The sequence below is a fragment of the Macaca mulatta genome, chromosome 4, assembly GCF_049350105.2.
Source record: "Macaca mulatta isolate MMU2019108-1 chromosome 4, T2T-MMU8v2.0, whole genome shotgun sequence".
Taxonomy (NCBI): Eukaryota; Metazoa; Chordata; class Mammalia; order Primates; family Cercopithecidae; genus Macaca; species Macaca mulatta.
In genome coordinates this window covers 11,127,322-11,154,650 of record NC_133409.1, presented here as the reverse complement: position 1 = coordinate 11,154,650, position 27,329 = coordinate 11,127,322, and the positions used below count along the sequence as shown (strand labels likewise).

Below are 27,329 nucleotides of genomic sequence, written 5' to 3'. Positions count from 1 at the left end.
AACTCTGAAATAATCTTTAGCCTTTCTTCTTCCCCCCACCCCCTCAGTGTAGGAGCATTCCAGTCCAAGTTTCTGGGAGATCACTATCGAATCTTGTGACACTGGGGTGAGAAGTTCTGCAGGGTTGAAATGAGGGTGTCACTTTAATGGTCTGGAATTCTGGAGACTTTATTTCAAGTCTTAAAAATCCGAGCTTGTGGAAGGCTGCGCTATCAAGAGACCGGAGTTGCGAGCGTCCGGGTGACGTCCGTCCTCCTGGAAGGTGGGATCCTGGGATCCGGGTGGCAGGTCCCTGGGCGGCGACTCCGGCCGGGCTCACAGCGCCGCACCCGCCCCGCTCATCGGCCCTACCCAGCGTCCCTTCCAGACCGACGACCGCTCGGGAAGCCTCAGGTCCCAGCTCGCCGCACAGCCCGGCTCCGCTTCACAGTCCCCCACTGCCACCGGCCGGGGCGAAACCGGGCGAGCTGGGGAGACCCAGCTCCGGGACCCAATCGCACGGACACTTGACGGCGCTCCCCGCCCCTCCCTGCCGCCGTCTCCGCCCCCGTTCGGTCGGATTCCGGCGCCCGCCGCCTCCGCCGCCGATCTCGGAGGCTTGTCCCTCGCCGCCCACCGTAGCCCCGGCGCTCGGCCGGTCGCCGTTTCCAAGATGGCCGCGGCGCGCGCGGCTCCTGCGGCAGGGTAGAGGCGGAGGCGGAGCCGAGTCACTCCCGCACTTCGGCGCTTCGGTGCCCCGCGCCAGGCTGCAGCTTACTGTTTGCCGCGGCCATGCGGGGCTCCGTGCACGGATGAGAGAAGCCGCTGCCGCGCTGGTCCCTCCTCCCGCTTTTGCCGTCACGCCTGCCGCCGCCATGGAGGAGCCGCCGCCGCCGCCGCCGCCACCACCGCCGCCGCCGGAACCCGAGAGCGAGTCAGAACCCGAGTGCTGCTTGGCGGCGAGGTGAGTGTGGCGGCCGCAGTCGGTCGCTCGCAGAAAGCGGGGCGGGTCCTGGCCCGAACTCCGTCGGGCCCGAGGGCCTCTGCTTCCCGCCAGGTGGGGAGGGAAGCATCCAGGCTCTGCAGGCTGGGGCGGGAGGGGCGCGGTGCATCACTGGGTCCCAGGGGACCGCGGCCGAGTCTGTCCGGCGACTCCTCCCGGGGTTGCGGCTCCGCAGGGTTCTGCTCGAGCGTGTTGCTAGCTCCCCTTCCCTTGCAGGCTCTCCCAGCTCACCCTCAACGCTGCGGGGGCTGGGAGCAGAGTGCGGCTGCCTCCCCTGCCGCTAGCTTCGGAAGAGTGGCCTCACTGAAATGCCTCTCATCATTGCTGAACGAAAGTGGTCCCTCCCCTCTGCCCTCATTCGAGTAAATGAGACATTCGGAAATCGAGTGCGTACTGGCTATTTCCCCGCGTTCTCCTCCTTCTCTCCTTTTGCCCGCTGCAGAGAGTGCCTGTCATCTCTTCGGTGAGAAACTGCACTTAGACTATGCAGACAGACACGTTGCTTTCCTCTTCTGAGGGCCCCTTACTGTGCTTTAGTGCTAGTATTGTGCAGATTGTTGCTCACACGTGCACATAAAGTAAGGATTCATTTGTCTGAAACTTTGCTGCTGCAGGAAGCTCTAAGATGGAACTTCGGTAACCAAAGCATTTGTTGCTTTTTCTTCCATAGAGACTCTATTAACTACCTTTATGCCTTTTTTTTTTTTTTTTTTTTTTTTTTTGTGGGAGAACAAACTCACCATAACTGAGAATTTCCCTCTTTTTACGTGCCTGTGTTTCTATGTTCAAATGTCCTCTTACTCCCTTGTCCTTTGCATCCGAGAGTAAACTTGCAAACTGCTGCCCCCTGTCCTCAGTAATGAAAATACCTCGGCAGCACCTCTTGGCATCTTATGGTCTTAAGAGCTCTATAGTTCTAGGAATAAGGCAGTAAAGTGTCCTCTTTTTCTTGCTTAAAGAAAATTCACATCTGTAGCTGTAGTTAGAACTGAACACAGGACCCATATTCTTGCTTGTCATCACTCAGTTGGCCCAAGCAAATTTGTTTTATTTTTATAAGCTGTGAAGAAATTAGTTGCCTCTCTTAATTCTGAGATACTTCTGGGTACTTTTAAGGAACAACTCAATAATGGTACAGGGTGTAATGAGAATTCCTTTGGTTCCATTTGAATACATCTAGTAGTTTTAGAAATTTTGTCAGAAAGTTTATTATGAATTTGTTAACGGGTTCAGTTTTTGAGCAATTTTGATACCTTTTTCTTTAAAATTAATAGTGAACACTTAATGCTTAAAATAGGCCATTGTCTTTATTTCTATTAACCCATTTAATTCTTTCAACAACCCTATGAGGTAGGTCCTATTATACTATCTTTTTTTTTTTTTACAGATGAGGAAACTGAGGCACACAGGTTAAGTATCTTGTTCAAGGTTTTACAGCTGGTAATGAAGAAAGGTCTGGCTGCCAAACCCATGTCTTTAACCACCATGAAGAATTCATTATCCAAATAGGCAGATCAGAAATTAGAATTCTGTATAACCTACTCCGGAAAGAAATGGAAGGGCAGAGAAATGAAAATGTGCTGCAAAATTGACTGCTGCTTCCGTGTTAAAAAGAAACCTTGACTTTTCAGTCAGGCTTCTGTCTTTGTTATAATAAAAATAGGTCAGGATAATGGGTTTCATCCAACTGTAAGTGAACAGCAGTGTACGGAACAAGAAGACCTTAGAAATATTTTTCTTAGCAACATTGCAGTTAATTTTACAATAGCAAATCTGTAAAACAGATTATTTGACGAAGCTGTTGTTTTCTCTTTTTTATGTCCTCATTGTCACCACCTGCTCTTCAATACACAGAACTGACCTCTGACAGAATTACTGTAGATCTTTGGTAAAAGATGTTGCAGGGGCTATCCAGTTTGTTCATTTGAACTTTTTTTTTTTTAAACCATTTTAAAGGAGCTCAGGGTACGTGTTCAAAATGTGTGAAATGCCACCTCTTTTTCTTTTTTCATAATTTTCTTTTGTATTTTATTTCAATAGTTTTTGGGGGTACAGGTGTTTTGTGGTTACATGGACAAGTTCTTTAGTGGTGATTTCTAAGATTTTGGTGCACCTGTCACCCAAGCAGTATACACTGTACCAAATATGTAGTCTTTATTCCCTCACCCCGCTCTGAGCTTTCCCCCAGTCTTCGAAGTCCATTATGTCATTCTTATGCCTTTGCATCCTCCTAGCTTAGCTCCCACTTATAAGTGAATATGATACTTGGTTTTCCATTCGTGAGTGACTTCACTTAGAATCATGGCCGCCAGCTCCATCCAAGTTGCTACAGTTGCCATTATTTCGTTCTGTTTTATGGCTGAGTAGTATTACATGGTGTATATATGCCACATTTTCTTTATCCACTCATTGGTTGATGGGCATTTAGGTTGGTTCCATGTTTTTGCAGTTGTGACTTGCAAATTGCTGCTATAAACGTGTGTACATGTGTCTTTTTCATATGATTACTTGATTTCCTTTGGGTAGATACTCAGTAGTGGGATTACTGGATCAGATGGTAGTTCTACTTTTAGTTTTCAGGTTTTTTTTAGTTTTTTTGAGACAGAGTCTTGCTGTGTTGCCCAGGCTGGAGTGCAATTGCGTGATCTCAGTTCACTGCAACCTCCACCTCCTGGGTTCGAGCAATCCTCCTGCCTCAGCCTCCCGGGTAGCTGGGATTACAGGTGCCTGCCACCACGCCCAGCTCATTTTTGTATTTTTAGTAGAGTTGAGGTTTCACCATGTTGGGCAGGCTGGTCTTGAACTCCTGACCTCGTGATCTGCCCGTCTCGGCCTCCCAGAGTTCTGGGATTACAGGCGTGAGCCACTGTGCCCGGCCAGTTTTTTAAGGAATCTCCATATTGTTTTCCACAGTGGTTGTACTAATTTACATTCCCACCAGCAGTGTAAAACAGTTCCCTTCTTACCACATCCATGCCATTGTCTATTTTTTTAATTATTTTTAAATTATGGCCATTCTTGCAGGAGTGAGGTGGTATCTCATTGTGGTTTTAACTTGCATTTCCCTGATAATTAGTGATATTGAGCATTTTTTCTTACGTTTGTGGAAAATGTGCGAAATGCCACCTTTTAATACGTTGGAGACCAATAATGTGGTAATTTATGCTGCCAGGTTAACTGGTTTTGCCAGAGACTAGAATAAAACTCTGTTTGTCATCTTTGTCACGCACTTTATGTCTGTGTGTCATTGATTAGGAAGGTTGTATTAATGCACAGGCCTTTTGTAGAACTCAGGCCTGTACATGTTGGCCTTCAAAGCTGCACGGCAAGTGCTCCATCGTGGCAGATGCAGCCAGCCCGGCACATCTGCTTGGTGTGTGCTTTCCTCCTGGCCCAAGAGAATTATGCAGTGACCCAACAACACAAAACAGGTGGAGAGGTGATAGCCCTCTATTCTAGTTTTATTGCTTGCTGTCAGTTGCGGATACTTTTGTCCTTAGTTTTGATAAAGAATTAATGATAAGGATAGCAGTTGTTATTGTTAGTGATTAAACTTTGAAATAAACATTGCTTATCATTTCTTTTTCAAGCTTCCGGGGCAGTTTTAGGAGGATCCTGAGGTGACTAGGAGAGCTATTAAAACTAATTTGGAACAATTTACCTTTGTGACTTCTTGGAGCTGTACACTTAAAACACGGAATCAATTGGATATTAAGGCTGATATAATGCTCTTGTTTACTATAACCTTCCATTTAAAATGTTTATATTAAAAATAGCTTCATTGTTCTCATTGACTTTATGAGTACATGCTGCATAAATTTAACAATTTTTTAAAAAAATGACTTTATTATTTACTTTAAATATTTATCGTAAATTCTTTGAAAAACTGGGTTTCACTACGAAAAAACTAGTTGAATGTCGTCACTCCTAGGCGATTTGATCTGTCTCTCAGCTTGAATGTCCACGTTGAGCCTGCGTGTTTCGGTCTTGACCTTCTACGTCACCTGTTCTCCCTGGAGAAGTCAGCCTCCTGTGGCGCTCCAGACTGGTGGTGCAGCATCAGTGATGGTTGTGGCTTCAGACCACTGTAATAGTAGATACCATTGGCAGGGATGGCTCTAGGCAGAGAGGAGTCATCAAACAGCAGTGATGGCAGAAACTTCATGTTTTCAACTGGGGACTTGTCACTCAAGAGGACTTTGTGGTTCCCTTTAATTTTCTGTCATTGTTAGAGGCCACTCTGTTTCCTTCACATGTGCTCTGATGGTGTCCTGCAAATCTTGTTCTGAGCTCTACTGAAATATGGGGATATAAAGGTCTTGCCTGCTCACTGGATACATTTGTTGTGATAACTTCCTGTTATTTAATAATTCCTCATTCCTTGTGACTGTGATTTTACTCATAGTATTCTATTGTCTCACCCTTGTAATTTGACCAGGTGGTATGTATGCTGTTTAAAGACTCTTTAACGTTGCCTATTAGTAGGCTACTGGAAATAGTTTCTTTAAAGAGAAAATGGAAAACATGTGAGAGAAGGAGATTAGCTGAAGACTCCGTAGGTCTTTATATAAGCTGGCACTCCCTTGGCACGATAATCAAGGCCCAGACACTCACTGTGCTTCGCTTCTCAGGCACAGATACTCAGCTTTGTCTGTACACCTGGTTAGTCAGTGTATTCTCTTGCCTGTAGAAAGCCAAAGTATAATTAAGAGATTGATTAGTAAGCATGATATTAGCAAGGGAAATGAGTTGAATGATCCCAGTGATTCGTGTTAGCAGACCAGTGAGGTGGACTTGCATCCCTATCAGGTGCACCCCTGCTTCTGAATGAGAGGCAGTGCGATCCAGACTTATTCTTAGGTTTTTATTTTCTAGGCGTCACACAGGCTGCTTTTTTCCCTCGGGTCACAAACTTTCCTCAATTGTTTGGTTTATAGTGTGTTTGTTTTTAGTCTTCAGTCTTTAGAGATTATAACAAACCTTGCTTTTCCTGCTTTAATTTGGGGGCATATTTTATCCTTCTCCCTTTAAGACTTTGTTTTTTTTTTTTAAACCTCAGTGGTACGGTATATTTTTACTAATGGTGAGTCTCAGAGGATCACCTTATTGTCTCCATTCCCCCCCCCGCCCGTATTCTCCCCATAATCTCTGCCCCACCGCCTCCCGCCAAGAAGCCTCTAGCATAGTTTCTCAGAACGGTGTGGCAAAGATGTCAGTCGTTGGTGCTTTCATAAAATTCTTTTCGAATATTGTGTTCAAAAAGGATCATGATGGTATGTGGCTTTTCTGGATTTAAATCGTAAAATTCAATTTAAAGAATTAGAACCATATCAGAATTCTGTCCATTTATTAAAAACTGTGTTTTAAAATAATATTTAGTGACATGTGAAAGTGCTCGTGATACAACTCCTTTTGGGGTGGTACCTGAGTATCTATTTTTAAGATTCTCAAGTATTTCTGGTGTATACATACTCACCACTGTATTGAGCAAAAACAAACAGACTGTAAAACAGTATTTGCAGAAGATGGGAGCCAAAATTTGAGGTGGATGTTCATTTCATACATGTATTTGTCCACCAGCTATGTCTGCCCTACCTCCCTGTCTTCCTTCTACCTTATTTGGGGGAATTCCTCTCTTGACTTAAACTACATGGTACATATTGGAGCTGCTGTCTTCTTCCAGATGCCAGGCCATAGGCCTGCATTTGACCCAGTCCAAGCCAATTAGGATTCTTCCCTGGGATTTTTCAAATTGGAGCTGGGAGAGAGAAACGCCGATTTTGCTGAAATATATGCTGAGAAGTCATGAGCCTAGAGCTAGCTTCCTGAAGCTACTACAGAGGACCTGGTGTCAGACAGTGATGTTAACCCCCAGAGAAAAGCAGAGAGGCTGAAAGAGGTCTATGGCCAGTTGCCTTTAAAAAAAATAAATAAATATAAAGAAAGAGATGGCAGTCTCTGTATGTTACCCAGGCTGGATTCGAACTTCTGGGCTCAAAATAATTCTTTTGCCTCAGCCTCCCAAGTAGGTGGAACTACAGGTGTGCACCACCAGTCTCAGCCAGTTGCCCTTTTATGCTAGATTTGTCCCTATTTTTCTCTTAATTTGATGTGAGCTAATCTCTATTTGTGCTTAAACTATTAATTTGAGTTAAGCTTCTTAAAATCCTGATACTCAGTGTGATCCCATTTTAAAAAGTGTATGTGCATAGAAAAAAGACATAAAGAATACATACTAATTTTTCCTAAAACTTTTTATGATGAACATGTTACATGTTTTATTTTAAAATAAAAAGCTAATCAGAGAGCCTAAATTCTTAACTAGCTCATTTATAATCTTAAATTTCCTTACATTGAATTGTTACTAAAACTGAAATTGATGAGAGTCCATATGTCATATAAAGGGAATATTGTTGCCAAATTTTAAATGATTTTATTTATTTTTGGTATCTGTGAACTGTCTGAGCTGGCTGTAGCAAGCTGGTTTTAAAAAATTATTTACTTCATCTTGGGTAAGAGATTATGTAGATTAGAAACAACTCCAACAGTAACAAAACAAACACCGGACTTACGTTAGGGTGGTCTTTTACATTAATAGAAATACTTAAGATCTAGAACTGTGTTCTCAACATGTATATTGTGTTAACATGCTTTCCCCATTTTAAGGGGTGTACTTGAAATGTCTGTGTTTTAAAAGATACATTGTGCCACTGGCAGTGAGTATGGTAGGCGCATTTTTAGACCCCTACACATCTCACACTTTGTAATCGAGTGCCTTTGCCTTTAAATATTTATTCACTGACAGGCAACATGACGTTTTGTTTTTGAATTACAAGAACATTCATGTTTTGCAATTTGCAGACCTACCTCAGCAGTATTGGTTTCATGGGTCATATGGATGCCATGTGTTTATAAATTAGCAGGGAAAGCTATTAAGAATATATTAGGCAGTATATCAAAAGCATTTCACACATGGATTTCATTTCAGATGAAATAAGCCTTCTGTGGAGAAAAGCAGATACTAAGCTTTAAAGCTGATAAGATGTGATGTTTTCAGTGGAAGCTTTTTTGTGTGTGAGCAGGCTATTTGAAGATACTGCTGAAATGTGGAACTTGCTGAATAGGGCTTGTTACAGGACAGCTAGTTTAGAGTTGTCAAATTAATAGAAATTGTCAACCTTTTTAGTCTTTCAGTGGAGAACTTTTGGAAGATAGTACATTTATTTAAAATCCTAAAGTCTTTTTATGTGGGAACATAAAATGTAGATATAGCTTGGTTTTCTCACAAAATTTTTGGAGTTAGTTTGTTGTATGCGTAAGTATTTAGTTCTTACTCAGATAAGGATTTAAACATTTGCTAATACAAGTTCTTACAGACGGTAGGACTCTTAGTGTTCCTTTCATCCAACTTCCTAGCCGTTGCTTACAGAATTACAAGAGTTGAGCTCTTGTAAGATCATCTGGGCCGTGCGTCTCGTTTTAGAGATGAGAAAAATGGCCTAGAGGGGCTGCAGCTTTCCCAGGTCACAGCTTAGGTTCCAGATCTGCAGGCCTTTCTTCCCTTACCCTTGCATTGCCATGTGCTCCCCTGGTCAAGGTCCGAAGCCAAGGTGTTCTCCAGCCACTTGCCGTACATAGCCCAGCTTCAGCTCAAACCTATGTGCACGGTTACTTGGCAACCATGGAATGCTGTATTTTCTGGATTAATTGGACTTGACAGGATCAAACGAGATGAAAGATTTGTTTTCAGAAAAAAATGCAAATAGAAAATATGAAATCCTCTTAAAACTCATCATCCACGTTTTTTTTTCCCTATGAAACTTTTCTTTCTTGCTCACAGAATAAAGAAGAGCCAATGCTCAGACATTTTAAGATGTGTTATTTTCAGGGGTCCGTCTGTAGATCAAGAAGACAGTAAGATTCTAACTTCTGGTCTGTAGTAGTGGTTTTGAAATTGTGGTTATGGTTGTGACCTACAGTAAGATATACATTTTACCACAGTGTGTGTGTGTGCCTTGTAACCAAAAGAAAACAATTTTGAAACAATATTTGACCTTGCAATATATGATACGCTCAAATAATTCTTATTCTGTTCTATTAAAAATTGTTCATGATACCCTACTAAAATGATTTTATTACCCACAAATGGGTTGTGACCCTCAGTTTTAAAAGCGTAGCTCTATCCAAAATAAAAAGGATGCTGTTGTACTTTGTACCTTGTCCCTTGAGACTGAGTCAGGAGAACAAGTACAGTGTTTGTCTACTAAATGATCAAATGGAATTTTGGAGAAGCTCGGCAATACTTACTTGAAGACAGCATTGTTACCCGAAGGCAAGAGTAAGAATGTATCTATGCTTGTCTCTCAACATTGTTCTCTTGGCTGCTTATCCTTAAACTACAAGAATTGTAAAGATCAGTTTAAAATCTAGGATTAATTTTAGAATAAAATTGAGATTGGCGTTATGTGAGTAATTTAGGTAATTTGTTGATCTTTCTCTGAAACACTAACTTGTGTTTAAAATTTTTCAGATAGGGCAGTCCTTAAGAAAAAAAAGGAACTCATTTTCCCCTGATATATATACGTATGTATGTACACATATACATATATATGTGTGTATATATTATATATGTGTATGTTGTATATGTGTATATGTAATATATGTATGTGTACACACATATACACATATAATATACATGTATACACAAATACACATATACATATAAAATGTGTATATTATATACATATGTGTATATCACATGTATATTACATTATATATAAATATGTGTATATTACATTATATATGTGTATGTATTTTATATATAATATGTGTACACATGCACACATGTGTATATTATAGATGTATATACATATTTAGTATATGTGTATATTATATATACATATGTGTACACATATATAAGAAATAATCCAAATAATCCAAATACTGAAAAATTTACAAAAATATTTTTATCAAGTTATTAATTATAGGTCGAATCATGTATGTCTCAAACTATGTGTTATAAATGTTATCAAATAATTCAAACAATATCTATATATTTCACATCTATATATTCTGTATTTGCATGATATATATGTCATATGTAATCTGTGTTAGGGTACAGCAGTTTCACTTCAGGTCTTAAGCATTGCTTACTTTAGGGTCCACCTTGACAGTTCCGCCGCTTCCCCCCAGAATAGATGAGGTCCTTCTGTTATGTGTCTCAGAGCCCCTGCAGTTTACCACCATTTGTAATTATATATTTGTGCACATATTTGTTTATTATGTTTGCCTTCAGTAAACTCCATGAGGTCTGGGGCATCGTCTATTGTTTTGCTTACTTTTATAGCCTAATTGCTGGCTCATTGCCTAACAGTTAGCAGGTTCTTTGACGACACTTGTATGAAGGAGGCAGAGCATAGGTTTTGGTAGTAGATAGGCTTTGAATGTTACCTTTTGATTGCTAGCAGTAGGATTGTGGGGAAGTAATTTAGCCTCCGTCTGTTTCCTCATTTGAAAGGCAAAAATAATAACTTCTTCCTAGGTTGTTATTAAGATTAAATAATTCCTCTTCTGTAGTCAGTGCTCAGTATTAGCTGTTATTATTACCTTTCTCTTTTCTTCCTCTTTTTGGGCTTAAGGTGAAAGAGGCAAGTCCTATAGTGATTTTCTTAAAAAGCCACCAAATATACATTGAGGCTAGATACTTTTAAAAATAGCTGCAATAATCTCCATTCAAGAAACAATTCCTCCCCCAACCTCCCCCCCAACCCCCGTGTCTGCAGAAGCCATAGAAATAAGAATAAGGTTCTCCTTTTTGGACCTAGCTTTTCCAGATTCTCTCTTTTACTTTAGTTGTGGTTTATTTGGTAGATTATTCCTACAGGTGTTTGGAATTCTTACTGGCCCTTGGATCATCATAAATCATGCTACTAAATTAAGAACTGTAACGCTACAGATTGTGATTGTTTAGGTTAATAGGCACAGCTGTCTTTTCTGTGAAAATTCTTTTTCATTCATTTAACTTGTGTCTTTATAACTTGGATTAATTTTCTTTTCATTTTTTTAAATGTTAAGAGGAATAGTTTTCAGATTGATCTAGCCACTGCCTAAGAAAAACGAATGAAATCTTTTCACTTAATAAAACTAGGTTGATCTAGTTACTGCCTGAGAAGAGTGAATGAAATCTTCTCACTTAATAAAACCAACTTAATCAGTTAGAAATTTTCCTGATTATAAAGGTAACATATATCTATTATGGAAAACTATGAAACATATAAAGAAGAAAATAACCAATTCTACTTCTGCCATCTAAAAGTAGTTACCTTGGCATATTTCTTTTCTGTGTATTTTTTTTACACAGTTTATTTTTACAAGCTACCATATACCATTAGCATTTTCCTATGACAACCGATGGCAAACTGTATTTCTCTTGATGTATATCCCATAATTTAATAGTTTGAATATGATAACATATGGTTTGTGATATATATGATTCCACTTACAATTAGTGACTTGATAGAAATATTTTTGTGAATTTTTCAGTATTTTGGATTGTTTCTTTAGGATAGCTTCCTAGGTCATAAGATATTTAGAGTTTTAAGATTTTTGAGAGGTGTTGCCATATTTCTTTCTAGAAAGGTATTAAGTTATTTTATTCTTACCAGTGTGAAAGACAAAATGCACTGGATAACTTTAGTTACAAAAGCATATTCTCCTAAATTGTAATGAGGTATAGATAGCCTAAGAAGAAAGGACTCCTTATATATCCAGAAAATAAAACATTAGTAACAGCAACAATATTCTCAACAGAATCCACAGTCATCCTTGATTAGTTCATTCAGTCCTATGTAATTCTTTTTCCACTTGATCTTTAGTTAGCCGTCTCATGAATGTATCTTCCTCTTGATTAGAGTTCTAGAAATCTTGACTCAGTCCACTGGTATCTTCTGAAAGTTGTTCAAACTACATCAAAAGACTGTACTGCAGGGTACCTGGCAAAGTCCTTTTCTGTGGGTCCCAAGACAGCTCTTCTTTGTTGAAGACAGGCCCTCTGGCTTGTAGCTGATTGTAAGTGCTGTCAGGGAAGCAGCAAGGTAAAACAAAAACCTGTATGTAGATGACAAATAACTTTAAGTGGCTGTAGTTAGCTTATTACTATAATTTTCAAAAGTGAAAGATCCAATGAGAATTCATTATAAGAACAAAGCAATTAATAAGGATGTGGTTGGTTGGTTGTTGTAGAAGACAAGATTAAAGTCATTCCAAAATTTTTTTAGAGAAAATATTTATATAAACATAAGGATTCTATTTTCAAGAAAGAGTGGCTTTTTATGTAAAAATTATTATATAATTATAAAAATTCCATTCTTATAAATTAAATGCAATATCCACTCTTTCTTGAAAATAGTTAATCTTTACTGGGAAATAAAAGTATGTAGTATATAATCTTTACTGAGAAAAAGAAGTTTAGCTATAACATGTTCTGATATATGCCAACAATATACCAAGCGTATAGTTAAAATATACCAACAATATCAGAGAGAGAGATTGTGTAAGTCTGGAATATGTGCTGAACATCTGTTTGTGCATATTAATGAAACATAGGTAAGTGATGTGAATATCCAGTTGAAAACCACTGGCCTGGAAGATGCTAGATTCAAGTTAAACAAGTTGGGACGTAGTGAACATTTAAAAAACAAAACTGAAATTATGACTAGTAATGCTGTGCTTTTGTCTAATACCGAACAAAGTAGCACCAGGACTCTGATAAATAGCAGTGTATCGTCGTCAGTGAGAGCACTGACGATTTTCTGGTGACTTCTGTAGCAAGCAGAGTCTGAAATTTTTACAACATTTTACGCATACACGTTTAACCTAGAGAAGGCTAAGCATCTCTTCTGACTTGATAACTCATCAATAACAACATGCCAGATAAACCTAATTATTTTCTAGCACTTCTTTTTTTAAAAGGTGAAAGAACAAATCTTGTGATTGTTTTGGGGGGCACCATCTGGGAAATCTCAAAGACAATTTTAGGTGCAAATGATATTTATGATTTGATTTTGGTAAGGCAAAATATCAAAAGTTGTCAGATTTGAAAACTTTAATTAAGATAGGCTCATAGGGTACCAAGAAATAATAGTTGACTTTATATTTAACCCAAGTGACAATAAAGATTTTGAAAGTTAACATAAGTGGTAACATGATCATAAAGAAACTTTCATGAAAGAGAAACTTGTTCCTTAAATAATCAAGGACATACTAAGTCGGCATAAACCATAGAAGGTTATCATGGTAAAACAGAATCTTCTTGTCTGTGCAGATAATGTAGAAAGTAAAGAATAACTTATACAATCTTCTATTAAGAGCAAACCAGTAATCTGAGAAACATTTGACATTGAAACAGAGAAAACACAATTTTAGTTTTGTATCAGTATAACATTTGATACTAAAGATCTTTTTAAAAACCTTATTTAAAACCACCAAACTTACCAGTCTTGACCATGACAGATAAAATTGCTTTTCCATGAACCTACTACAACTTTCTGTATCAAAATGAACACATTCATTAATGGACTAAAAATAAGACAAAAAGTATATTATAAACCGTTTTTTTTTTTTTTTTTGGAGACAGGGTCTTACTATTGCCCAGGCTGGGGTGTGGTGGCACCATCATGGCTCACTGCAGCCTGGACCTCCTGGGCTCAAGTGATCCTCCCACCTCAGCCTCCCCTGTAGATGGGACTATAGGCACATGCCACCATGCATGGCTAATTTTTAAATTTTTTGTAGAAATGGGGTTTCTCCACATTGCCCAGGCTGGTCTCAAACTCCTGGGCTCAAGCAATCTGCCTGCCTCGGCCTTGCAAAGTGCTGGAATTAGAGGTGTGAGCCATTGTGCCCAGCTTTAAACAAATTTTGTTTAACAGTCAGTGTTTTAGTACTCAGGAATGGTCTGGGCATCTAATGAATACCCATTGATTAAGTCAATTTAGTATTAGAAGTTTCAAATTACCTAGAGACCTTCTAAATTATCTTCAAGCCGATGTGATTATTGAAATAGTTTGTCAGATAATGATTAAATTTGGTTAAATAGAAATTTACCTTTTTTAGAATCTTAAGCATTAAGTAGTAGTAATGTTAGCTTATTTGATTAATAAACCTGTATAAGTTTAAGAAGGGACATTCACCAGTAGAATAAAAATCTGTGTATATATTTAACACACTGATAAGTCAGAGAAGACATAACTGTTTTTTTTGTTTTGTTTTGTTTTGTTTTTTGAGACAGCCTTGCTCTGTCGTCCAGGTTAGAGTGCTGTGGCGCAATCTTGGCTAACTGCAACCTCCGCCTCCCAGGTTCAAGCAGTTCTCCTGCCTCAGCCTCCCGAGTAGCTGGGATTACAGGTGCCTGCCACCGTGCCTGGCTGACTTTTGTATTTTCAGTAGTGACGGGGTTTCGCCATCTTGGCCAGGCTGGTCTCGAATTCCTGACCTCATGATCTGCCCACCTTGGCCTCCCAAAGTGCTGGGATTACAGGTGTGAGCCACCGTGCCCAGCCCACATAGCTGTTTTATTAAACCAACAATATAAACTAGTATCAGTTGCTAAAGGTTTACCTAAATTGTGTGAATTTGAATTCTTAAACTGTTTCTGAGTTAGTTTCCATGATCCCTGTCTTCTTTTTTCTCACATTGAATTAAAGGTTCAATTTCCTTGACTTCTGAGCATTTTAGGACTATTCAATTTGTAGAAGGACAGCTGGCCTTCCGTATCTGTGGGTTCTGCATCTATGGATTCAACCACCTGCAGGTCGAAAATATTCAGAAAAAAATTGCTTCTGTGCTGAACATGTACAGACTTTTTTTATTCTTGTTATTATTCCCTAAAGAATTCAGTGTAATAATCGTATATATAGTAACCATGTTGTAGTAGGTATTATAACTAATCTAGAAATAAAGTATATGGGAGGATGTGCATAAGTTATATGCAAATATTGTCATTTTATATCAGTTGAGTATCCCAGATTTTGTTTCTCCAAGGGAGGTCCTAGAATCAGTCCCTCATAGATTCTGAAGGACGGCTGTACTTACCTGCGAACCAGTCAGAATTGAGCTCTCTCCTTTAAGGGATTTTATAACCTATTTGAGAATATCATCTAGAGGTAGGAAAATATACAAACTATACACTCACATAATGAGAGGTAAAGGCCTTTCATAGTTACAGACAAACATACAGACACAGAGAGAACACAAAGAGAAAGCCTATATATTCAATTTTAAAATTTTAGTCATGGATCAAGCATATGCAAATGTAACATTCCCCAGTCCTGAGATCTGCTTCTTGGTGGTCATGAAATTCCTAATTTATTTGAGCTCAAAGTAGACAAATAGAAAAAAATAATCAGGTTCTCTGTCATCTTTCTCCTAACAAAAAAAATATCCCTGTTATAACCCATTTGTCTATGGAGATTGACAAACTGTAAAATCAAAAGTATCTGGCAGCAGAAATAAAGCACATCTGAGTAAAAATCAGTTCCGTACTGTGCTGCGGATGAGCAAGGTCCAAAGCACAGGACCAGCAATTGGACTCATTGTTGTATCCCCAGGTCACAGGCCAGAAACAAGGCATGGGGAACCGAGAGGCCTTGTTACCTGGGTGGAGTCAACAGGGATCTGAAGGCAAGGTCTTCATCCTGCTTGAGTCCTGGCATCAAAACAAAGGAAAAATGCAGTGAACAGTTAAGGAGACGATTTTATTCGGGATATTACAGTGGGGAAGAACATTCACTAATGAGGAACGTCTTGAAGAGGAGGGAGAAAACTTAGGGTTTTATAAAACATGGGAATTACTGAGGAAGATAGAGGGGCTAATTTTACAACATGCAAGAGCATGGTGGTCCTTTGAGTTAGCCATTTCTTGGAACACAGAAGGTGAAGGATTTCCTATCCGTTGCTCTCTTAAGGAGCACAGGGCTCAGATAAAGTTAAACAGTTGTCTCAAGTGATGGGTGTGTAAGTGCCCAACTCAGTCTGTCCTTTATAGCATTGAATATTTTCGTTTGTATCAAATAGTTTGAAGTAATTAATTTTAAATACCCAGACATGATCCTGTAGCGCCTCTGAAAATCTGTAAATAAAGGTTTTTCTCCTTTTTAAAAAAATTGCTTTGGTTCATATTTGGTGCTTCTGCTCTTTAACAGACTTTGTTTCTAGTGGTCATGCTTATTTAACTTACAGATATTGAGCTTTTTGAGAGTAATGTTTTATCAAACATAAAAGGCTATCAATTGTAATATGCACCGTAAATTTTATATTTCACTAAGGAAAAACTGCAATGAAACAATGACACAGTGCTTTTTTATATCAGTTATAGGGTACAGTGAAATATCAGAGATGTTAAAATTAGGGAAAAACGTGTTTTAAAATCAGTGAAATATGGCCTTGACTCTTGCTTCTAATTAAACTTTTAATGTGATAAATATGGTAAGGCATAGCTATCGTCTTCTATAAAATTCTGGTAAACCCACAAAGAGTAGAAAGGTAGGAAGGCAGGAAGTGGGATAGAGTGGAAAGTGGGATGCAGTGATGATATTTATTACATAATATTTGATATAACTTCAGTCTACCAGTAGGAACCTTCGTTGGGTAGCAACTGCGTACTCACTTTTGCTGGGTGTTTTCTGGTATTTCTCTTCTGGGAAGCTGTTTGTGATCTTAACCAGTCTTTTGTTGGACTTTAGGATGTTTCTGTTTCTTTTGCTGTTATGAACAAGGTTAAAAGCGTTGTTTTTAGCTCAATCTTTATGTCTATTTAAGATGTTTTATTAGAGTAAAATCCTGGAAATATAATTACTGTATCAAAGTGTGTATGTGTGTGTGTGTATAAATATCTGTAAAATTATAATCCATTTTTTTCTTTACAAAATTTTACATATTGAATTTTACGTATAATGGGGGGGAGCTGTGTGAGCGTTGACATAATGTGGTAATAGATGAAACAGGAGCGGGCAGTTGACCATTTATGTAGGACCTTGTAGGTTCCCCTCTACTTTGTGTTTAAATTTTTGTATGATATTTATTGTTACATAATTTAACAAAGACATATTTGTGTATATTACATGTGTAGCCTGATAAATTGTCCAAAAGTGAATACAGCGTTACAGAGTTTACCTAAGTGAAGAAATAAAATGTGAGCAGCATCCTGGAAAATCTCTTCCTACTTCCTACACACACCAGCCTCTTTCCTCATTCTCCTGATGTTTACTGATATTTTGCATCTACTACTTTCACTCAGCATGGTGCTTGTGAGGTTCATCTATGTTGTTTTGGTGACGGTGGTTCTTTCATTCTTGCTACTGTAAAATACTTGTTATTGTAAAATGTGTAACATTTTGCTCAATGGGCATAATGTTTATACCCATTGTATAAATGTATCATGGCATATTCATTGTTTTAAACCATCTGAACCTTTTTTTTTTTTTTTTTTTTTTGAGATGGAGTCTTACTGTCACCAGGCTGGAGTGCAGTGGCATGATCTCGGCTCACTGCAACCTCCGCCTTGCAGGTTCAAGCGATTCTCCTGCTTCAGCCTCCTGAGTAGCTGGGACTACAGGCGTGTGCCACCACACCCAGCTAAGTTTTGTATTTTTGGTAGAGGCGGGGTTTCACACCTGTTGGCCAGGATGTTCTCTATCTGTTGACCTCATGATCCACCCACCTCGGCCTCCCAAAGTGCTGGGATTACAGGTGTGAGCCACTGCGCCCAACCTGAACCATTTTTAAGGGTACAGTAGTAGTGTTGTTAAGTACATTTATTTACACTATTGTGCAACAAATCTCCAAAACTCTTTTTATCTTGCAAAACTGAAACTCTATACCCATTAAATAACTCCCCGTCTACCCCAGTAAGCACCGTTCTACCTTACAGTTTCATGAATTTAACTACTCTGGATATCTCATGTAAGTGGAATCATACAGTGTTTGTCTTTTTCTGACTGGCTTATATCACTTGGTGTGATTTTCTTAAGGTTCATCCATGTTATAGGGTGTCAGAGCTTTCTTCCTTTTTAACACTGAGTATTATTCCATTGTGTGTACATATCACACTTTATCCATTCATCCATTGATGAACACTTTGGTTGCTTCTGTCTTTTGGAATATGTGCATTTAAAGAAATCTTTGAAATGCTTTTCAGAATATTTGTGTCAATTTCCACCAGGAATATATGATTTTATTCTTGACATTTCAATAGTAATTTTTAAGTCTTTGCTAGTTTGGTAAGTTAAAAAGCCCCTGAGAACACATGGACACAGGGAGGGGAGCAACACTTACTGGGGCCTGTTGGGGGAAGGAGGTGGCGGGGGAGAGCACTAGGGAAAAGAGTTAATGCATGCTGGGCTTAATACCTAGGTGATGGATTGATATGTGCAGCAGTTCACCATGGCACATGTTTACCTGTGTAACAAACCTGCATGTCCCGCACGGGTACCCTGGGACTTAAAAAAAAAAAAAAAAAAAGCTCTTAGTTTTAAATTCTTGCATTTTAAATTGTTTGTGAGGTTGAATGTTGTTTTATGTCATTCAGCCATTTACAGTTTCTCCCTATTGTATTTTAAAAATTATTCATGTATCCTCTTGAGTGTACTACTTGAGAGTGGTAACTGTTATCATAGGTATTCCATTTATCCCTAAGTGCCTGGTACTGTGTGCACCACATGAGATGCGCAGGATGTTTGGTAAATAAATCAGTAACTTTCTTTATTGACCTATTAGAACCTCATAAAATTGTATCCTTATAATGTTTTTTTGGTTTGTTACAACTTATTTTTAAAGTATTTCTTAAATAGTTACATAATAAATAATCTCAAGTAATATTGGTTAGAAATTATCCAATTATCCCTATTTTAGACTAATAAAAATGTTTATTTTTAATAAAATTTCTTGGGTCAATACAATATAGTGTATGTGTTTTGTTTTTTTAAATGGTTTTTTAAAAGTTCACTTAAAAATCACGTTATTCCGTTAAATTTTGTTTTCCTACTTAGTCCAAGTTTATTGCACAATTGCCTACTCTTTATTTTTGTTTAATCAGAGCAGATAAGCTTGACAGTGTTACTAAGCCTAGGCTGAGAATCATTACTAATCACTTTGTTATATTTACTATGACTAACCCCTGTTAAATACTCAAACACTAATAGTTTAAGTTGTTTAAAGAAGAATTTATCCTGCTACCTGCAGATGTCTGATAGAACCTACTTGTAGGTTGCAATTTTATGCAATTTTTGAATTCACTACTCTGGATATTTTGAGTTAAGGTTAATTAATTGAAGGCTGTGAGATTATTTTTATTGTGTATAGCTTTGGGTGTGCTTTTTTTTTTCTGTCTTTTATTCCTCCAAGTGTTAGAAATGTATGCTCCTTAGAGTACCATAAGGCAGTCACTGAAGAAAGAACTGTACCACCTCTGGTGCTTTTGCTTTAGACACTTCATTGGTGTGTAATTCTCGAAATTCTTGTAAGGAGAGAGAATAAATGAAGAGGACAGCAGAAAGAAGGGTGGGAAGGAGTTAGGGACGACAAAGAAAGAGAAGGTGGGGAGAAAACAAGGTCCTGTGTTACTTCAAATGTCATTCGTGTCCTAATAGGCTCATGAGAGGGACGTCTGATGAGGAATTTGAAAGTAAAATGCTGTTAAGGAAAGTTTCTCTGGTAGAGTAAATCCAAATGACTCTTTTAATGCAGCGGTTCCTAAACAGGCGTTGAAGTTATCAACCTTCATGCAGGTAAATTGATAAAATGAGCGTGGTGACTTTTTTTCTATAAAGTTAAATTAATTTTTCAGGATTAAATTATGTTTTTTGGGAAACAATGGTGACAGTAGATTTTACGTATTTTCGGTGTCTGAGTAAAATGGTGGCAGTCTTGTATTGGTTGCCTTTCAACCCCCTCTCCACTCTTCACACACTTAATTTTAGGTATGTCTTGAACAAAAATAAAGAATTAAAAAACTGTTTCTTTATACTCAATTATCTGAAGAAGTACGATGTCAGAAGTAAGTGAGGGAAAATGCTTCTGGAAATGCCAGAAACTGTCATGAAACTTAACCCCAGAACTGAGCTTTTATTTTGCAAAGGAAGCCCTTAGAGGTTTATTTGGCTCTTTGAATATCTGAGTCTTGTTTAACAGAGAACCAGAGGAGGAGTATGTGTGTATTGAGGAACAGTTACTAAAAAGGGAGAGCAGTTAGCCTGACTAGGTGAATACACTAGTAAAGCTTGACTGTACTGACGCGTAGTCAGTAGTAGCTCACTGCTGCGGTCCATCCTACCCATCTGGTTTATTCCTTTCCTGACAGACTCATTCATACATTAAGTGCTGGGTTTGTATCAGGCAGTGCTAGTGCTAGACCATGGGGCCCCAGTGGTGAATGAAATTGTTATGGTCTCTGCCTAGTGACTGGGTCCTTTGAGAACCTTGATTAGGCCCAGAGAGCTTTTTGAGTTGGCGATCTCCCCACCCTCAGATTTAGCTGAAATTAGGGTGGCCACGCATTTCAGTTTGAGTCCACATTCATGAAGAGGCCTTAACTTGCATCCCTACACCAGTTTGCCACTCAGCAATAGCCAAGTGTGAGGCTTCTTTAAGCTTGAGATCCAGGCCCACTAGTCCTGCTGAACCCCTTGCCTCTGAGAGTTTAGAGTCTTAATTCACTGAACATCTTCGTAGTTCCTGAACATTCTCTGTTCTTTCTTAGCTTCATTCCTTTGCATGGGTTGGTTCCTATGCGTCAGTTGCCCTTTTGTCTATTTTCTTTTGAAATCATTTCAAGTGGTGTTTCTCTTGGGAATATTCCCATACTCCCCAGCCAGATACTCTTTTTATTATACAAATCATAATGTAAAGCATCCTCTGCCTTCAGAGAATTTATAAGCTAGTTGGAAAAGATGTAAGATGATGGAAACGATAATTCATGGTCTGGTGCAGAACTGTAATAAATTGACATCTATGATCTATATGCTATCATATAAGTGGTATAACATGTTGCTTTATATAATTATTACAATGATCTTATTAAATAGACATGCATTTTCAGATAAGGGAGGTGAGCCTTTAAGAGATGTATTCGTGCAGAATACCAGGAACCTGGTCTCAAATCCATATTTGTGACTCTATTTTGTATGTTATTTCCTTAGACATAAACGGGAAAAGACATTGTGAAAGATTTAAATAATAGTTTATTACAGCAGTAAGAGAGATCACAGGAATCATTAATTGCTGAGGAAACTATACAGGGATGGGAGGAGGTCCTTTAGGCTGAGGTGGGAATGACATCTAAATGTACTGTGAGCATTTGCCATGTTAATAAAAATATTGTAACATCATTTAAAGATGGTCCCATCATATTTCATTTTATGATTATACCATAAAGCTGGAAGTTACTGCCAGTGTCGTCTTCTAGACAAAACTGCAGTAAACCTCTCGGTACATACCACAAGCTTTTCTGGCTACTCTCTTAAAATGATTTCCTGAAAGTAGAATTCGAAAGGATTTTGAACACTTTTAAAGGTTTTAATATCACAATAACTTCATCTGGAAAGGTTGCACAAATGTATATAGGTCATATTAGTGCTTACCTTACTGTATTCTTTCCAGCTTGGAGTATTACTAAGAACTGTTTGCTAATTTCATAGGCCAGAGAGCGCGATCTTGTTTTAATTTGGGTGTCTGGTTATTAGCATAGGTGAAACAGTTTTCATGTTTTATTGCTATATAAATTTATTTTGTGAATTGTCTTTTTGTTTGCTCATTTTCTTGTTGGTATTTTGCAGCTTTTCTTAATGAGCCTTTTATAAATTTAAGAAAGTATCCTCAGTTTAACTTTTAATATGGCTTAGGTAATTTTTTTATACATATATAGAAGACTTAAGCATTCTTATAGTTAAATCTTTCCCTTTAAGTTTTCTTTCATTTGTTTAACACTAGAAACCCCAATACATGAAATTAAGGGAAATAATTTCAGGTTCATTTTCTAGGAAAATAAATGATGCAGGGCAGGCATGCCCAAAAGTGGGGTTTAGCCGGTGAGGGTTCTTGGCCTTGCCCAGGAAAGAATTCAGGGGCACACCAGAGGTAGAAGAGAACAGCTTTATTGAAGAGGCAATGTTACAGCTCTAGTGGTGTTAGGCTCCATGACTGCTCATGCAGAGCAGGGCGCCCCGTAGGCAAAGAGTAACAGCTCAGGGCAGTTCTGCAGTCATATTTATACCTGCTTTCAATTACATGTAAATTAAGGGGCAGTTTATGCAGAAATGTCTAGGGAAGGGGTAGTCACTGCTAGGTCATTGCCATGGAAAGGGGCGGTAACTCCTGGGTGTTGTCATGTCAGTAGTGAACTGATAGGGCACACTAGTGGGTGTGTCTTATGGAAAGCTGTTTCTGCCTCATCGCTGTTTTAGCTAGTCCTCAGTTTGGTCTGGTGTCTGATCCCTACTTCTGGAGTCCAGTCCTGCCTTCATTGTAAACTCTAAAAGAGCTTATAATACAGGTTTTATGTATTTTGCATATCACATAGTAGGCACTGAATAATTGACTGGTGGTGGAATGAATTGTCATTAATATGACTTTTCTAATAACCTTGCTGATTCTTGGCACCTCTTTATGCAAAATGCTCTCATTTTCTGAGAATTAGTCAACTAATTAAAGACAAAGGAGTGCCCTTTCCTTTTAGGCTTCTTACGCAAGATTTCTACCCCTTTTGTACCACTGAGTATTACATCTTATGTACCTGGTAAAACTTTCTTCCTGGAAATGGTGTTTGAATGAGAATTAATGTAGAACCTGTCGTAAAATCCTTATTTCCCCTTGTTTTAATGTAAATAGGTTTGCTTTCCTTTCAAATCCTGCTAGTTTGCTAGTGCTTTTTCAAATTAATTTTTCAGAATTTGAGTAATAGGTGATTATTAAAATGAGTTAATTTGGTTATGCAGAGAGCTGTTCCATATAGTTTCCAAATTTATTGCTATTCACAATTTCTTCTAGAAATAATAGGTGAGATAGTCCCTTTTCTTGTATGAGGAGGCTGAAATCCTGTACTAATCTTAAAGTACATATATTTGAATTCTGGACTACCAGAAAACGTTGTGTCTCTAGGATATCAGAAAGTGTTCTCACTGGAATTGGAATTCACATGGAGAGGAAGAGAACTGTAACAGGAGGGCTCTTGCTTTTACTTATTTTTTGGATAGCTTTGTTGAGATAGACTTCATATTTCATCCACCCATTTGAAGTGTCCAAAGCAGTGGTTTTAGTATATTCACAGATATATGCAACCATTACCACAGTCAATTTTCAAACATTTTAATCACCTTGAAAAGAAACCCTGCACCACTTAGCCATCACCAACCCCCTGCCCTATCTCCAACCCTCCCATTGCGAAGTAACTGCTAATTTACTTTCCGTCTCTGTGTATTTTCCTATTCTGAACGTTTTATATAAATTAAATCATATAATATGTGTGTTTTTTTGTGACTGGCTTCTTTCACTTAGCGTAAGATTTTCAAGTTTTATTGTAGTATAAATTATAGTGCATTCATTTATATGGTTTCAGCAGTATTCTGTTTAATGTGTATCTTTGTCCGTTTGTATTGCTGTAAACCTTTGCCAGGGACATGGATGGAGCTGGAGGCTATTATCCTCAGCAAACTAACACAGGAACGGAAAACCAAACACCACATTTTCAGTGAGAGCTGAACAATGAGAACACATGGACACATGGTGGGGAAACAGCACACACTGGGGGCCTGTTGATGGTGGAGGGAGGGAGAGCGTCAGGAAGAACAGCTCATTGATGCTGGACTTAATACCTAGGTGATGGGTTGATCTGTGCAGCAAACCAGCATGGCACACACACATTTACCTATGTAACAAACCTGCACGTCCTGGAACTTAAAATGAAAGTTGAAGAAAAAAAATCAAGTGGCCACCATCACCACCACCACCAACAGAATACCTGAGACTGGGTAATTTATAAAGAAAAGAGATTTACTTAGATCACGGTTCTTCAGCCTGTACAGGAAGCATGGTGTCAACATCTGCTGAGGGCCTCAGGAAGCTTCCACTCAAGGTGGAAGGAGAAGGGAGCCAGCATGTGCAGATCACATGGCAAAGGAGGAAGCAAGAGGCCGTGCGGGCCGGGGGGAAGGTGCCAGGCTTGTTTTAACAACCAGCTCCTAGGGTAGCACTTATAGAGAGAATTCATTCATTACTGTGAGGCTGGCACCAAGTCGTTCATAAGGGATCTGCCTCCATGACCCCAGACTCCTCCCATTAGTACCCACCTCCAACACTGGGGATAAAATTTCAGCATGAGGTTTGGGCGTCAAATACCCAAACTATAGCAGTGGGAGTACTATGTTTTGTTTTTCCACTCCAGCAGTTGATGGACATTGGATTGTTTTCGCCTTTTGGTTATTATGAATAATACTGCTATATAAATTAATGTATAATGATTTCTCCATATCCTTGTCAACACGTTGTCTGATGTTTTGATTATAACCATCCTAGTGGATATAAAGTGCTATTTCATTATGGTTTTGATTTGCATTTTTCCAGTGGTGGTGATTATCTTTTCAGGTGCTTGTTGACCATTTGTATATCTTTTTTGGAAGATTGTTTCACTGTTTTTTTGTCTTTTTAAAATTGAATTTTAAGAGTTTTTTTTGTTTTTTTTTTTTTTTTTAGTAGAGATGGAGTTTCACCATGTTGGCCAGGCTGGTCTCGAACTCCTGACCTCAGATGATCCACCTGCCTCGGCCTCCCAAAGTGTTGGGATTACAGGCGTGAGCCACCATGCCCGGCCTTTTAAGAGTTCTTTGTATATTCTTTATATAAGTCTCTTATTAGATATATGATTTGCAAATATTTTCTCTCATTTTGTGGGCTGTCTTTTTTACTTTCTTGATTGTGTCTTTTGTGTAAAAGTTTCTAATTTTGATGCAGTCGATTTATCCGTTTTGTCTTTTGTTGTTCGTGCTTTTGTATCATATCTAAGACCTCATTGACAAATATGAGATCCTATGGCTTTACCCCAATTTTCTCTTACACATTCTGGTTGTTACATTTTGATCTTCTGTTCATGTTGAATCAGTTTTCACATATGGTGTGAATTAGGGGTCCAGCTTCATTCCTTTTCTTGTAGCTGGTTGTCCCAGCACCATTTGTTGAAAAGACTGTTCTTTTCTCATTGAACATTATCGGCACCCCATTGAAAATCCGTTGACCCTAGACTTACGAGTTTATAGCTGGAGTCTCTCAGTTCTGTTCCACTGATCCCGTGTGTCTGTCCTTATGCCATCATCACACTGTCTTAATTACCTTTGCTTAGTTTTGAAAGTTGGAAGGTGAGTCCTCCAGCTTTACTCTTTTCCAGGATTGTTTTGGTTGCAGTTATCTTTTAACGCCGTGTATTCTTGCACTTGGAATAGTGCTTAGCACATCATAGCTGTTTGTAAGTGTTTATTGCATGGATGGTTTAAAGTACCCAGTGCATCTGCAGTTGGAATGGTGAATTAATATCTTTAAACAGAATTGTCTAGCTGTGTCTATTTTTCAGCATTTTATAACATATCCCAGTCCCTTGTTATTTCTATGTTAATAAAAGTTGTTAGTAATGGTATGTATCTTGGGAGTATATTGCTTCATTAAAGGTCTTGTGTGCACTGAAAAAAGAATTATAGAAGCGAAAAAAGAACAACAAAGACCTTAGTTTAACCAACATTATATTATATTATAAGGAAATGTTTAGGTTGTATACAGTTAAAATTATTCTTGGTAGAGGAGTGATACATTTGTATAATTAAATGTAGGTTTTTGGAAATTGAGTGGTTTCTTGTCTTAATTAGTATATTAGAATTGTTATTTCGATGATCCTAGCTAAGTCAAAACAATTTGGTGGCATGCTTGTTTCTGTTAATGATTTTTCCCCCTCAGTAATAGAGATCAGGGGAATAGAACTACTAACTGTTTTTCTGACAAGCACATAAGGAACTGCCAAAAGTGTTATTTATTTGGTCTTCTGGTACCATCTGTAGTTGAGAAGTATGTCACTTTCTATTTATTTGGATATTTTAAATAGTATTAGCTTTGTTAAAGCCTAAGTTTTAGAACTTTTATATGCCTGAAAATTAGGTCCACAAAAAATCTTTGTGATCTTATGTAAGTTATGGAAACTGGGGCCCAAAGAGGTTAAATTTTTACAAAATAAATGAGTTGAATTTGACTATCTGTAAGTATGTTAGCCTCCAAAATGAGATGATTTTTGCCTTTTTATGTAAAGTAAACATAAACATATACATATTTTTGAACAAAATTTCCTTTCTCCTTTGCTTCCTAAAGACACGGCTGTGTAATCCTATTATATAATACTTAGCTACATCATGTAGTCAGTCACTTTGAAGGTTGAAGGTCAAGTACTGTTTTTCCCATATGTGTGATGAAGCTGATTGTGCGTCATTTTATTATAATCCTAAAAATACACAGAACGGTTTTTTAGATTAAAAAATAAAAATATGCTGGATTTTAGTGATGTACAATAAACTCTTAATGCTATTTGGAATAGACTTGAGTATAGAGCGACTGTTTTAGACATTAGACAGCAGACTGTACAAGATAGTAATCCCTGAGGCAAGGGAAACAAATAAGGCCAGCCTTTTGATTAAGCCTATTTCAGACTGTGTTGCAGGGAGGAATACGAGGCAAAGCAGAGTGAACTTGCTGAGTAGAGGAAGCAGATTGGAGTTTGAGGAGGCTGAGGCAGTTGGAAGTTGAGGGTAGAGTTCTGGAGAGGAAGGGGTGATCTAGAAAAAGAGCTCCAGAAAATTTATATAAGGCCTCCTTGAGTCTTTGATGAATAGATTGTGTGGAATAGAAACTCAGCAAATTAGGCAAACAGCCGTGGAGGAGCTGTGAGCTGTGAAACGTTTGCAGAGCTCACTCAAGGCCGGGAGGAACTTGAGTACCAGTTGGTTGAAGTGGAAAGTCTTTGTTGTGTTGGACATTTGGGACATTCAGTAAAGACTTGGAAGGATCACAGCTTAGTAGTGAGGTTAGGCTGTTTCTAGAGGAAAAGCTTCTATGAAATTGACTTTAACCAAACTTGAAAACAAATCTTAAAAAGGATCAAAAGGAATTTGAGATAATTTAGTAGCCTACAAAAAAAACTCAAAGTCTAATCCTCTTTAAAGGAAGACAATAAAATCCAGATAACAACAACAGAAAATTCATAATATCCAACATCTAATCAAAATATGTCAATAAACAAGAAAATATGACCTATAACCAGGAGAAAAAT

General features: G+C 38.3%; 1 protein-coding gene across 8 annotated transcripts in view; it reads left to right on the top strand.

Annotated features, from left to right (window-relative positions):
- Window positions 1-628: 628 nt before the first annotated feature.
- The window catches only part of MAP3K4 (mitogen-activated protein kinase kinase kinase 4), a 126,705-nt gene continuing 100,004 nt past the window's right edge, over window positions 629-27,329 (top strand). For all 8 annotated transcript variants that reach the window (XR_013416143.1, XR_013416141.1, XR_013416142.1 and 5 more), the window contains exon 1: window positions 629-943. Coding sequence is in view for 4 of the 8 variants with exons in the window: in XM_015137644.3 (XP_014993130.3) it covers window positions 792-943 (152 nt within the window). In the remaining 4 variants the exon portion in view is untranslated. The remainder of the gene's footprint in view (window positions 944-27,329) is intronic.